Source organism: Coregonus lavaretus, assembly GCF_964263955.1.
Source record: "Coregonus lavaretus genome assembly, chromosome: 33".
Lineage (NCBI taxonomy): Eukaryota > Metazoa > Chordata > Actinopteri > Salmoniformes > Salmonidae > Coregonus > Coregonus lavaretus.
Window position 1 is genome coordinate 21,249,609 of NC_140020.1, and position 15,224 is coordinate 21,264,832.

Here is a 15,224-nt window from a genome sequence, read left to right on the forward strand (position 1 = left end):
GGCCATTTTGAGCCTGTAATCGAACCCACAATTGCTGATGCTCCAGATACTCAACTAGTCTCAAGAAGGCCAGTTTTATTGCTTCTTTAGGCAGCACAACCGTTTTCAGCTGTGTAACATAATTATAAAAGGGTTTTCTAATGATCAATTAGCCTTTTAAAATGATAAACTTGGATTAGCAAACACAACGTGCCATTGGAACACAGGACTGATGGTTGCTGATAATGGGCCTCTGTACGCCTATGTAGATATTCCATTAAGAATCAGCCGTTTCCAGCTACAATAGCCATTTACAACATTAACAATGTCTACACTGTATTTCTGATCAATTTGCTGTTATTTTAACGAAAGGACATTTCTAAGTGACCCCACATTTTTGAACGGTAGTGTACATATTGTGTGTAGATGAAAATATTTTTAGGCTACTCACACAGACCAATTATTCCATATCTCTCCCCACTCTCTGTCTCTGCAGGATGAACTTGACCTCACAGAGAAACACAGGGAGGCCATGTTCAACCTGCCTGCAGAAAAGAAATGGCAGATCTACTGCAGCAAGAAGAAGGTAGGTTTTCCTGTCTACATTATTGTGTGCTTGTCATGTCATTCAAGTGTGTCTGCGTGCATATGTATGTTTGTGTCGGTCTCCCTGTTATAGTCATCTTGATATTAGGGCATTTCTGTGCCCCATTAAGAGGGCGTAATGCAAGCCCAAGCATCTTGCCCTTTTAGCTTAACCAATCCATCACTGGTTAATTTCAACAGAAACCTGTGCCTACTTCTCCAAAACATTTTAGAGGACCACTCCACTTAATGAATCAGCAAAGCATCTTATCTCATTTACCAAAGAGCTGAAGTGAATAAATCTCTCATCGAGTGGAATGGCCCACAATATTAATGTGCCCCCCTCCCCCTGTACCAGTCACAATAACTCTTGCTGAAGTTTCTCATTTGCCTGAAGCAGTGCAAGGGTTTCAAGCTGCCAAAACGCAGGATAGCCGCTTTCTGTGGAGAAAAGTCTGTAAGAGGATGTTTAGTATTTTCCTGTACTCCTTGACCCCTATGAGAGGTCTTTTGGGTGGAGCCTGTCGCCATTTAGAGATGCTGCCCATCTCCCCACACTTTAGTTGTTTTAAGGCCATGGCGAAGTGCAGGATATCCTTAGCCAGTTGGAGGCTGGGTAGGTTGCACAAATCTGTTGCTTTATCCCATCGTTAACTCCAGGTGATGAGGCAGGGGAGTCGAATTCGCTGACCAGGATAATACACAAAAGGAACCATCCTGCAGGGATATGACTGCACAGCTGCTTTTCCAAAGACTTCAGCTGTAGAATTGTCCGTGCTGGTATTCTCAGAAAGTCCAGATAATTTGGAAGATTTATGATCGTAGGTAAAAGGATATATTAACTGCATGAGTTTTAGTGATATGAATTGTATTTGGTCTGAGCTGTATCTGGTTAATGGTCTTGAAGGGAGACCGGAGTTTGATACAAGATGATAGATCGCTCAATGTCTGGAATGGAGTATGAAAGTGAAAGTGGTGAGAGACAGCTTAGTTTTGTTGGAGTAACAACTTAGAAAATATGGTTTGTACTCTCACAGTGAGTCTAGGGAGTTGATAAGGGCACGCCACATTTCACATTCAGTCACAACTGGTGACCTCATCAGCTTTTTGACATGTATCCTCTCTGCCCTCATCCACACTCTGCTTACTGCTGGACTTTTTGGACTCCCGTCTTGGGACATTACCCTTGGGTCTCACCAAACGACCTTTCCATGACCTGTCTGTACAACTCATCCTCAAGCATTGGCTGTTGATCCTTATATGGACACTAAAACCCCTACACTGCCTCTTACATATCCAATGTTTGTCCTTTGCTTACTGAGTTTTAGGCTTGTCCATACAACAGGTTGCCATGGTTTAATTCCAGGACCTTTTGAAGCAGCATGATCCTGGAAAAACAAATTCCAAGAAAGAACTGCCTCCCTCCTTAGCCTGAAGATGGATGATTCCACTGTCTAGAGTAGCAGAATGCATATTCTAATGTTTGTCACATGCTGCTTTAAGATATTAATATTATCTTGACAACGAAGCTACCCCACCCCTCAATCTCTGCAGCCTCACCTCAAACAGAAGCTTTAACTCTCTTCGAAGCTCTGGAGAGACAAGGCGGCCATTTTATCTAATGCTTCCCATCAGCCTCCAACAATGAGGATTTTAATTTGGTCCAGATGGCAGGCAGACACCAGGTTCTGCATTGTAGAATAATAGTGAAGACTTCAAAACTATGAAATAACACATATGGAATCATGTAGTAACAAAAAAAGTGTTAAACAAATCAAAATATATTTTATATTTGAGATTCTTTAAATAGCCACCCTTTGCCTTGACGACAGCTTTGCACACTCTTGGCATTCTCTCAACCAGCTTCATGAGGTAGTCACCTGGAATGCATTTCAATTAACAGGTGTGCGTTCTTAAAAGTTAATTTGTGGAATTTCTTTCCTCCTTAATGCGTTTGAGCCAATCAGTTGTGTTGTGACAAGGTAGGGGGGGTATACAGAAGATAGCCCTATTTGGTAAAAGACCAAGTCCATATTATGGCAAGAACAGCTCAAATAAGCAAAGAGAAATGACAGTCCATCATTACTTTAAGACATGAAGGTCAGTCCGGAAAATTTCAAGAACATTGAACGTTTCTTCAAGTGCAGTCGCAAAAACCATCAAGCGCTATGATGAAACTGGCTCTCATGAGGACCGCCACAGGAAAGGAAGACCCAGAGTTACCTCTGCTGCAGAGGATAAGTTCATTAGAGTTACCAGCCTCAGAAATTGCAGCCCAAATAAATGCTTCACAGAGTTCAAGTCACAGACACATCTCAACATCAACTGTTCAGAGGGAACTGTGTGAATCAGACCTTCATGGTCGAATTGCTGCAAAGAAACCACTACTAAAGGACACCAATAAGAAGAAGAGACCTGCTTGGGCCAAGAAACACTAGCGATGGACATTTGTCCTTTGGTCTGGAGTCCAAATTGGTGATTTTTGGTTCCAACCGCCATGTCTTTGTGAGACGCGGTGTGGGTGAACGGATGATCTCTGCATGTGTAGTTCTCACCATAAAGCATGGAGGTGTTATGGTATGGGGGTGCATTGCTGGTGACACTGTCTGTGATTTATTTAGAATTCAAGGCACACTTAACCAGCATGGCTACCACAGCATTCTGCAGCGATACGCCATCCCATCTGGTTTGGGCTTAGTGGGACTATAATTTGTTTTTCAACAGGACAATGACCCAACACACCTCCAGGCTGTGTAAGGGCTATTTGATCAAGGAGAGTGATGATGCTGCATCAGATGACCTGGCCTCCACAATCCCCCAACCTCAACCCAATTGAGATGGTTTGGGATGAGACGGACGGCAGAGTGAAGGAAAAGCAGCCAACAAGTGCACAGCAAATGTGGGAACTCCTTCAAGACTGTTGGAAAAGAATTCCAGGTGAAGCTGGTTGAGAGACTGCCAAGAGTGTGCAAAGCTGTCATCGAGGCAAAGGGTGGCTATTTGAAGAATCTCAAATATAAAATATATTTTGATTTGTTTAACACTTTTTTGGTTACTACATGATTCCATATGTGTTATTTCATAGTTTTGATGTCTTCACTATTATTCTACAATGTAGAAAATAGTAAAAATAAAGAAAAACCCTTGAATGAGTAGGTGTGTCCAAACTTTTGACTGGTAGTGTACATAGCCTTCTTTTGTTAGGCACACTAATCAGAGGACTAGGTAGATCTATCACCATATTGCTAACCCTATCCAGTCCATTCAGATCTGTGAAAAATAAGTCGTACTCTGCTTCTCCCACTTTTACTTTTCCATCATGGATGGGTCTCTCTTGTTCTGCTCTTGTGCAGACCAGGTTGGTCACTGTGGTCTGCCCACACTGTGGTCTGACCCATGCCAGACCTAGGCTGCAGACTTTAAAAGAGTTGGCTTGTGATTTCCCTCACACCTCCTTACACAGTCGGTTAGATAAAACGCAATTGTCCACTCCTGACGGTGAAACTACGTGCCGTGCCCCAATTAGTGGCCTAATTAAGAATCATCTAGGGGCCTGGACTAGCCTAAATGGGTCTCCCTGCATCTGAAAACAAGCCAAAAATGTCTCCATGCCCTCATTATTATAAAGGGGAGAAATGCTTGCAGTTGCACTTTATCCAACCTGCTTTCTCTTCACTATGTTATTTTTATTTTTCTCTCTTTCTCTCCCTCTTTCACTTGATTCTTTCTGCATGTTTGCTTAGCTGTGGTCCAAGGCAGCGTGGATCAGCAGGATTTTGCTGAGATTTTTAACCAGTGTTGCAGTGAGGATCAAAGCAGGGTAGTGTGTTTGGGCACAATTAATCAGCAGAGTTGGAGGAGGATTAATCCCTAGAGCCAGTGTGGAGGAAGGGGAAGCGGGAGAGAGGGGATGGATGGATGGCCTTTGGGAGGTAGTTGGCTGCGGAGAGAGGGGAGTCTTGGCAGCGGGACGTCAATAATGCAGACTCAGCAGTGAGCCTGGCCCGGGCCCAGCTAGCAAGGGCTTGGCATGGCTCCCCAAAGGCCTAAAGCTCACAGACAGAGCGGGTGGGGGGTTGTAAGGGAAGTGCTCAGTCGTCCAAAGCAAACAGGAAAGCCTCCCTTGGCAGGTGCAGCTTTTGTTTTCGAGGGAGAGGGGGATGAGGGAGATGAGGCTGGGGTTGGTGGTGGGGGCGGCCAAGCCCGCAGAGTGATGGAGGCACTCCTTTCTCAGTCCCCCCTTCACAGCCAGCCAGTTCATTATGGAGCCTTTGTGTTCCAGAGGACTTGGATACGGTAACAGTTATCCAGTAAACACGATCCCCTGCAAGTTCCGCAGAACAAGCGACGGATGGTGAGGCTAGCAGCGGTGCTGTCTCTCTGAATGAATTGGATGTTTGCTTTGGCTCGGCCACCTGAATTGATGAGGTCATGCTGGAGAGCATCAATCTCTTTCCACATTTCCTTTCGTATGGTTTCCTCTGTATTTGTCTCTGTTAATCAGGAGGTGCCCTGGTTAGTTGCTCTGTTCGCAGATCTGCAGTTGAAACACAAGCAAAATGAAGGACGCTATGGGGGATGCATGTTTTTTTCTGTTCAAATATTTCTTTTATATATATTTTTTTGTTGTTGGTCAAATCCACTTTGCACTTTTGCAATCTGCTTTAAAAGTTATTATAGTTCCCTCCCTGGGTGCACTAACTACAGTAGGCACAATGCCACCCAATTATGTTCCAGATTCTGGATTATGTCCCAGGTGAAAGTACACATGTGCACACACACACACAGAGGCATACTACTGATTATGTTTGGGTGAAGGCAGTTTTGTTTTGCTATATGGAATCCAGTGTAGTTGCTGTTGTTTTAGTTTCAGTCAACTTTCTTGTCAGCCCTAGACTATGGCGACATAATCTATATGAACACAGCTGCCACTTCTTTATCACTAGAACCGCTGGGCCTCGAGGGACCCCCCTTCAAACTAATGAGCAGTCATTCTGACTGCAACATTCTAGCAGCGTAATTAATACATTTCATATATGCTATCACAAAAATTATAATTTGGGTGTGTTTGACGGTCTTTGGTAACCTTAGAATACATCAATGTTTTTATAACACAATAGCATTTTCATTCGTTTGTTACTGTAGAATATATGTAAAAATATTGTTATTATTTTAAGAAAAAAAAGTTAACGCGTTCAATCAATTTTATTTGTGGAGGGCCTTTATTACAACTATGAAACAGAACGCATATGTGTTGGAACATGGTAACAACTTCTTGACAAAATATATATTTTAAATACCCCTACCACCAAGACGCACGGTCAGATAATGAAAACATCAGAAGACTAAACATAATTATAAGCGCCAATTGTGTTTGATAAAGTGAAAATCAGCACAAAAGTGGCATTACAAAACAACAATAGTGTTATAATTTGACTGCTGTCGATATGCTGATAATCTGACCGTAGCATTGTCACCGGCTGGTTCAATCCAAACAGTGTCGTCCCTTCCTGTCTCACCGTTTCGTTTGGTGGTGGCAAGGGCACCTGCTCAGTGCGCACCGTTCTGGCTTTTTTGCGCTTAGGCCTTGGGGGTGTAGGTTCAGGCTGAGGCTTAGAATTAGTAGTAGAATCATCAGAAATGTCATGATTCATTTCTTCCCTACCATCTGAGTCGTTTTCATTCAGATCTTGTAGCAGCGCTGACGCAGCATCTGCATCCATTCGTCTTGGTATTCTTGCCACTGTAAATTACGCACGCTCTCACTGTGTACTCCAAGTAGGGTAGAGTGATAAGACTGCTTGGATTCGATGGACTGATATAGGGTACATTCCATTTTGAGATTACTAGAATAGATCAATAAAATAAAATGGCCCACCTTGTTCTTCATTCACAATTTGTGATTACATAATTATGCATCATTCACTTCCCCTCACTCATCAACTCACCCATTCTCCACCATTCTCCCCCTTTCTCCCATCATAATTTACTTCATTTATTTGATATTTGTGAAATTAGTTTTGGTATAGTTTAGGGGCAATTATCAATGTGAATATCAACTGGGCACAGCGAGAAGGTGCGGAGCAGGCCCTACTTTCGGGAGAAGGAGGAGCAATGTGGAAAAACCAAAAATGACATTACATTTACATTTACATTTTCGTCATTTAGCAGACGCTCTTATCCAGAGCGACTTACAAATTGGTGCATTCACCTTATGATAGCCAGTGGGACAACCACTTTACAATATATCAATATATATATATTTTTTTTAAATTGGGGGGGAGGGTAGAAGGATTACTTTTATCCTATCCCAGGTATTCCTTAAAGTGGTGGGGTTTCAAGTGTCTCCGGAAGGTGGTGAGTGACTCCGCTGTCCTGGCGTCGTGAGGGAGCTTGTTCCACCATTGGGGTGCCAGAGCAGTGAACAGTTTTGACTGGGCTGAGCGTGAACTGTGCTTCCGCAGAGGTAGGGGGGCCAGCAGGCCAGAGGTGGATGAACGCAATGCCCTCGTTTGGGTGTAGGGACTGATCAGAGCCTGAAGGTACGGAGGTGCCGTTCCCCTCACAGCTCCATAGGCAAGCATCATGGTCTTGTAGCAGATGCGGGCTTCAACTGGAAGCCAGTGGAGTGTGCGGAGGAGCGGGGTGACGTGAGAGAACTTGGGAAGGTTGAACACCAGACAGGCTGCAGCGTTCTGGATGAGTTGTAGGGGTTTAATGGCACAGGCAGGGAGCCCAGCCAACAGTGAGTTGCAGTAATCCAGACCGGAGATGACAAGTGCCTGGATTAGGACCTGTGCCCTCCTAAAACTGATTTTAACTCACTTTCTGTAGGTGATATTAAGATTCTACCAACGACAGTGTGTTATATAGACTTATTTAGGAAAAATCAAGGACGGAGGGGGGCATGACTTAAAAAATAAGAGTAATACATTTTTTAAATTCATGAGCAGTCAAAATGACTGCTTTAGTGGTTCTAGTGTTAAAAACCATTGGATGCTGTTTATCATAGAGCACTACGGTTTATTATGGATTACCGATTTTGCTCTCGTGCTAAAACTACCATACTGTATTACCTCACATCGCTCCTAATTTACAGAAGTACAAAATACATTACTCGCTCACAGGAATGGCTAACTTGAAATTCCTCGCCGCCAACGATTTAGGTAAAACAGCCTTTCGTTTTTATGCGCCACATACTTGAACAAATTTCTGAATACCCTGCGATTGGATGCACTAGTGCTTTTCTGCCATTTATGGGTATTGGTAAATTACCTGTTCTCAGAAGATAAAAAAATAAATAAACACTACCGTTCAAAAGTTTGGGGTCACTTAGAAATGTCCTTGTTTTCGAAAGAAAACCAATTGTTTTGTCCATTAAAATAACATCAAATGGATCAGAAATACAGTGTAGACATTGTTAATGTTGTAAATGGCTATTGTAGCTGGAAACGGCAGATTTTTAATGGACTATCTACATAGGCGTACAGAGGCCCATTATCAGAAAAAGCCATATCTCAGACTGGCCAATAAAAAGAAAAGATTGAGATGGGCAGTCTGAGATATGGCTTTTTGTTTGCAACTTTGCCTAGAAGGTCAGCATCCCGGAGTCGCCTCTTCACTGTTGACGTTGAGACTGGTGTTTTGCGGGTACTATTTAATGAAGCTGCCAGTTGAGGACCTGTGAGGCGTCTGTTTCTCAAACTAGACACTAATGTATTAATAATGTAAAATAACATCAAATTGATCAGAAATACAGTGTAGACATTGTTAATGTTGTAAATGGCTATTGTAGCTGGAAACGGCAGATTTTTAATGGAATATCTACATAGGTGTACAGAGGCCCATTATCAGCAACCATCAGTCCTGTGTTCCAATGGCACGTTGTGTTTGCTAATCCAAGTTTATCTTTTTAAAAGGCTAATTGATCATTAGAAAACCCTTTTGCAATTATGTTAGCACAGCTGAAAACTGTTGTGCTGATTAAATAAGCAATAAAACTGGCCTTCTTGAGACTAGTTGAGTATCTGCAGCAATTCTGGGTTCGATTACAGGCTCAAAATGGCCAGAAACAAAGAACTTTCTTCTGAAACTCGTCAATCTGTTCTTGTTCTGAAAAATGAAGGCTATTCCATGCGAGAAATTGCCAAGAAACTGAAGATCTCGTACAACGCTGTGTACTACTCCCTTCACAGAACAGCGCAAACTGGCTCTAACCAGGATAGAAAGAGGAGTGGGAGGCCCCGGTGCACAACTGAGCAAGAGGACAAATACATTAGTGTCTAGTTTGAGAAACAGACGCCTCACAGGTCCTCAACTGGCAGCTTCATTAAATAGTACCCGCAAAACACCAGTCTCAACGTCAACAGTGAAGAGGCGACTCCGGGATGCTGACCTTCTAGGCAGAGTTGCAAAGAAAAAGCCATATCTCAGACTGCCCATCTTAATCTTTTATTTTTATTGGCCAGTCTGAGATATGGCTTTTTCTGATAATGGGCCTCTGTACGCCTATGTAGATAGTCCATTAAAAACTAGCCGTTTCCAGCTACAATAGCCATTTACAACATGAACAATGTCTACACTGTATTTCTGATCAATTTGATGTTATTTTAATGGACAGAAAAATTGCTTTTCTTTTGAAAACAAGGACATTTCTAAGTGACCCCAAACTTTTGAACGGTAGTGTATATAATTTGTGTTATTCCTTATTATTTATTTTGTGTTTTCTGCATTTTTGTGAAGCAGGGCTCCCTTGAAAAATAGACTTTGGTCTTAATGGGGCATCCCTGATTAAATAAAGGTTAAATAAATAAATGTTACCATGCTCTCTGTAGTGAACTGCCAGTGCCAGCAAACCATCAAATCTAGGCTGCCATGGTTTGGGGTTGACCCTCATTTCAGGTCTCAGGTGAGGTAAAGTCACTGTGCAAAGTTAGACTAGCTGACCTACGCTACACTAGACAAACACTCTGGCATATACACTACATGACCAGAAGTATGTGGACAACTGCTCGTCGAACATCTCATTCCAAAATCATGGGCATTAATATGGAGTTGGTCCCCCTTGTGCTGCTATAACAGCCTCCACTCTTCTGGGAAGGCTTTCCGCTAGATGTTGGAACATTGTTGCAGGGATTTGCTTCCATTCAGCCACGAGCATTGGTGAGGTCGGACACTGATGTTGGGCAATTAGGCCTGGCTCGCAGTTGGCGTTCCAATTCATCCCAAAGGTGTTCGATGGGGTTGAGGTCATTGCTTTGTGCAGGCCAGTCAAGTTCTTCCACACCGAACTCGACAAACCATTTCTATATGGACCTCGCTTTGTGCACGGGGGCATTGTCATGCTAAACAGGAAAGGGCCTTCCCCAAACTGATGCCACAAAATTGGAAGCACAGAATCATCTAGAATGTCAATGTATGCTGTAGCATTAAGATTTCCCTTTACTGGAACTAAGAGGCCTAGCCCGAACCATGAAAAACAGCTCCAGACCATTATTCCTCCGCCATCAAACTTTAAAGTTGGCACTATGCATTCGGGCAGGTAGCGTTCTCCTGGCATCCGCCAAACCCAGATTAATCCGTGGGACTGCCAGATGGTGAAGCGTGATTCATCACTCCAGAGAACACGTTTCCACTGCTCCCTAGTCCAATGGCGGCAAGCTTTGTACCACTCCAGCCGTCGCTTGGCATTGCGCAAGGTGATCTTAGGCTTGTGTGCGGCTGCTCGGCCATGGAAACCCATTTCATGAAGCTCCCGACGAACAGTTATTGTGCTGACGTTGCTTCCAGATGCAGTTTGGAACTCAGTAGTGAGTGTTGTAACCGAGGACAGACTATTGTTAGGTGCTACGCACTTCAGCACTCAGTGGTCCCATTCTGTGAACTTGTGTGGCCTACCACATCGCGGCTGAGCCATTGTTGCTGCTAGACGTTTCCACTTCACAATAACAACACTTACAGTTGGCCGAGGCAGAAATTTGACAAACTGACTTGTTGGAAAGGTTGCGTCCTATGACGGTGCCACGTTGAAAGTCATTGAGCTCTTCAGTAAGTCCATTCTACTGCCACCATTTGTCTATGGAGATTGCATGGCTGTGTGCTCGATTTTATACACCTGTCAGCAATGGGTGTGGCTGAAATACCCGAATCCACTAATTTGAAGGGGTGTCCACATACTTTTGTATATATAGTGTATGTAAATCTTTGTAGGCCCATGCTGGTCAACATGACCTTGAAGGGAGGCAACTGAGTTGAGGGCTGCTGGCCACCTATGTGTTTTTCCGTCTTAAGGTCAGTACTGGAGGTGCCAGAGAGAGACGCCAGTTTTTACCCAGATTTCCAAAAGCAACCACCGAATGAATAAAAAAAGCAGACAGCTTAGAGTTCACTCAAAGTTGACTCTGAATTGCACAAGATCAAATCTGTCTTGACGAATGCAATATGTAGCACATTATGTATGGAGAAAACAAAAATGTTGGCCAATGTTGGATTTTTGAGGTTGGTTCTTTTTTAAATTTATTTTACATTTTGGTTTCTCTGAGCAGTTGTATTTGTATAATATAATATAATTTTCCAAATGTTTTCAGCATACAATATAGCTCAGTATTAGTATTATTTATTGTATACAGTCTTTTTGGCACATCTTTATCAAGGGTGCCAATAATTTTGGAGGTGACTATAGGTTGTAGGCCATTTGGTCTGCCTGCTTGTAGTCCCAAAACTGAAATAGAGCAGAGACTCAAAGTAGGACAGTGCAGATAAGAGGGCCTAGTTTATCTTCAACTCATCTCTGAGAACTGTGGCCCAGAACACAGAGGAAGAAAACCATCCTTTATGTCCATAGATTCCGCCTGGCTACATGCGAAAAGCACGACCTTGATGATAACCTTGGGAGATCAGTGAACAAATGCTCAAGTTGTGCATTGGGGACATTGTTCGAATTTGGCAGGCTACATCTGCCTTGCAGGGCTGTAGTCCATTAATTACAGTGGGCTCCAAAAGTATTGGGACAGTCACTGTTGTTGTTGTTTTGGCTCTGTACTCCAGCACTATGGATTCCAAATGATACAATGACTATGAGGTTAAAGTGCAGACTATCAGCCTTAATTTGAAGGTATTTTCATCCATATCGGGTGAACTGTTTAGAAATTACAGCACTTTTTGTACATAGTCCCTTCATTTTAGTTGACCAAAAGTATTGGGATAAATTCACTTACGTGTATTAAAGTAGTCAAAAGTTTAGTGTTTGGTTCCATATTCCTAGTATGCAATGATTACATCAAGCTTGTCACTCTACAAACTTGTTGGATGCATTTGCGGTTTGTTTTGGTTGTGTTTACATTTTACATTTACATTTTAGTAATTTAGCACACAGAGTCACAAGTATGATGTAATCATTGCGTGCTAGGAATATGGGACCAAATACTAAACATTTGACTACTTTAATACACATTAGTGAATTTGTCCTAATGCTTTTGGTCCCCTAAAATGGGGGGACTATGTACAAAAAGTGCTGTAATTTCTAAATGGTTCACCCAATATGGATGAAAATACCCTAACATTTAAGAAAAAATCCACCCAGAGCCACTCAATCCTTTAAATTACAGTGTTAAATAACACTAATATGTGAGAACAATACTTTTTGTGAACAAACGTTTCATTTTGGTGTTATAAAAACGTTGGTAGCAACATGGAAAATTGTTGTGGAAATTTGTTGCACCTCAAGTCGGCTACAAAATCCACAATGCAATGCTCTCTATGGGCTGGATAGCTAGCTAGCAAACGTGGCTACACACAATAATACCAAAGACAATATCAGCATGAAACATAGCTAGTTAGATTTAACATTGCCTAAACAAACTACACTATCAATTTAGGAGTCTACAATCTCTTTTCTATAATATACACTGCTCAAAAAAATAAAGGGAACACTTAAACAACACATCCTAGATCTGAATGAATGAAATAATCTTATTAAATACTTTTTTCTTTACATAGTTGAATGTGCTGACAACAAAATCACACAAAAATGATCAATGGAAATCAAATTTATCAACCCATGGAGGTCTGGATTTGGAGTCACCCTCAAAATTAAAGTGGAAAACCACACTACAGGCTGATCCAACTGTGATGGAATGTCCTTAAAACAAGTCAAAATGAGGCTCAGTAGTGTGTGTGGCCTCCACGTGCCTGTATGACCTCCGTACAACGCCTGGGCATGCTCCTGATGAGGTGGCGGATGGTCTCCTGAGGGATCTCCTCCCAGACCTGGACTAAAGCATCCGCCAACTCCTGGGCAGTCTGTGGTGCAACGTGGCGTTGGTGAACGGAGCGAGACATGATGTCCCAGATGTGCTCAATTGGATTCAGGTCTGGGGAACGGGCGGGCCAGTCCATAGCATCAATGCCTTCCTCTTGCAGGAACTGCTGACACACTCCAGCCACATGAGGTCTAGCATTGTCTTGCATTAGGAGGAACCCAGGGCCAACCGCACCAGCATATGGTCTCACAAGGGGTCTGAGAATCTCATCTCGGTACCTAATGGCAGTCAGGCTACCTCTGGCGAGCACATGAAGGGCTGTGCGGCCCCCCAAAGAAATGCCACCCCACACCATGACTGACCCACCGCCAAACCGGTCATGCTGGAGGATGTTGCAGGCAGCAGAACGTTCTCCACGGCGTCTCCAGACTCTGTCACGTCTGTCACATGTGCTCAGTGTGAACCTGCTTTCATCTGTGAAGAGCACAGGGCGCCAGTGGCGAATTTGCCAATCTTGGTGTTCTCTGGCAAATGCCAAACGTCCTGCACGGTGTTGGGCAGTAAGCACAACCCCCACCTGTGGACGTCGGGCCCTCATACCACCCTCATGGAGTCTGTTTCTGACCGTATGAGCAGACACATGCACATTTGTGGCCTGCTGGAGGTCATTTTGCAGGGCTCTGGCAGTGCTCCTCCTGCTCCTCCTTGCACAAAGGCGGAGGTAGCAGTCCTGCTGCTGGGTTGTTGCCCTCCTACGGCCTCCTCCACGTCTCCTGATGTACTGGCCTGTCTCCTGGTAGCGCCTCCATGCTCTGGACACTACGCTGACAGACACAGCAAACCTTCTTGCCACAGCTCGCATTGATGTGCCATCCTGGACGAGCTGCACTACCTGAGCCACTTGTGTGGGTTGTAGACTCCGTCTCATGCTACCACTAGAGTGAAAGCACCGCCAGCATTCAAAAGTGACCAAAACATCAGCCAGGAAGCATAGGAACTGAGAAGTGGTCTGTGGTCACCACCTGCAGAACCACTTCTTTATTGGGGGTGTCTTGCTAATTGCCTATAATTTCTACCTGTTGTCTATTCCATTTGCACAACAGCATGTGACATTTATTGTCACTCAGTGTTGCTTCCTAAGTGGACAGTTTGATTTCACAGAAGTGTGATTGACTTGGAGTTACATTGTGTTGTTTATGTGTTCCCTTTATTTTTTTGAGCAGTGTATTTTCTATAATATCTCTGATAACTGCACCATGCAATGCACCCTGGACTAAAGAGGCAGACAAATAGGAAAAATGTACTAGACCCTCCATTAAATTACACATTTCTCGAGGTAGGAATATTGCAAAAATATGATCAAGACATCCTCCCGAGTTATGACATCGGCCAGGATTGAAATCTGACATGTATGATGGATGTTTTTGCGATCTAAAAGTCGTATTCCTATTAACTTCCGGTGTAGTGAGAATGACTAAATCACGGTGCTACGTAATACCGGCCGGATTTCTCCCTGCCTGAACGCCAATAAACTCAGATACACATAAAACATGAAATGACCCAGGGAATCGCTAGAACATCACTCAGAGATGCACATAAACAATATAGCAATTCCCTTTAAGGCTGACAGTCTGCACTTTAACCTCATAGTCATTGTATCATTTCAAATCCAAAGTGCTGGAGTACAGAGCCTAAACAACAACAAAATTGTCACTGTCCCAATATTTTGGAGCTCACTGTAATTAGTGGACTACAGCCCTGCCAAATTCGAGCAATGTCCCCAATGCACAAGTTGAGCATTCATTCACTAATCTCCCAAGGTTTTCATCAAGCTTGTGCTTTCAAATGTAGCCAGGCAGAATCTATGGCCATAAAGGTTGGTTTTTCTTCCTCTGTGTTCTGGGCCACAGTTCTCAGTGACAAGTTGAAGATAAACTAGTCCCCCTTATCTGCACTGTCCTACTTTGAGTGTCTGCTCTATTTCAGTTTGGACTATTCATGTACTAGATCTACTCCCTGTTTCTTGTGTAAAGTTGTGTGAGCGTGTGTTTGCGCTCATATATTTTGTGTTCATGTTGTGTGTTTTGTGTCTGTGCACACATGCCTGTTTATGTCAGTGTGAATTGTGTGTAAAGTAGGTCATTTACTCTCTGGGCCCCTGAATCGAAGTGACAAATGTGCTACATTTGTTTCTGTTTTCAAGAGGAAATGCCTGTCATGTGATGGCTGCAATGGCATGTGAAATGTGTTATTCCCATGGTTCTCATTCAGAATATATAATTTCCACATTGTGTTACCAGCATTTTATTCCAACTATCCAATTCCCACTAATTTCATGCTTTACATTACTTTAATCATTCTGTCCTGTTATACATTTACATTTACGTCATTTAGCAGACG

General features: G+C 43.1%; 1 protein-coding gene across 2 annotated transcripts in view; it reads left to right on the forward strand.

The window, feature by feature from the left end:
• The window catches only part of daam1b (dishevelled associated activator of morphogenesis 1b), a gene marked incomplete at its 5' end in the record, with an annotated part of 64,570 nt that overhangs the window by 17,194 nt on the left and 32,152 nt on the right, over positions 1-15,224 (forward strand). For both annotated transcript variants that reach the window (XM_084151270.1, XM_084151271.1), the window contains one exon: positions 476-565. In XM_084151270.1, coding sequence (XP_084007396.1) covers positions 476-565 — 90 coding nt within the window. The remainder of the gene's footprint in view (positions 1-475; positions 566-15,224) is intronic.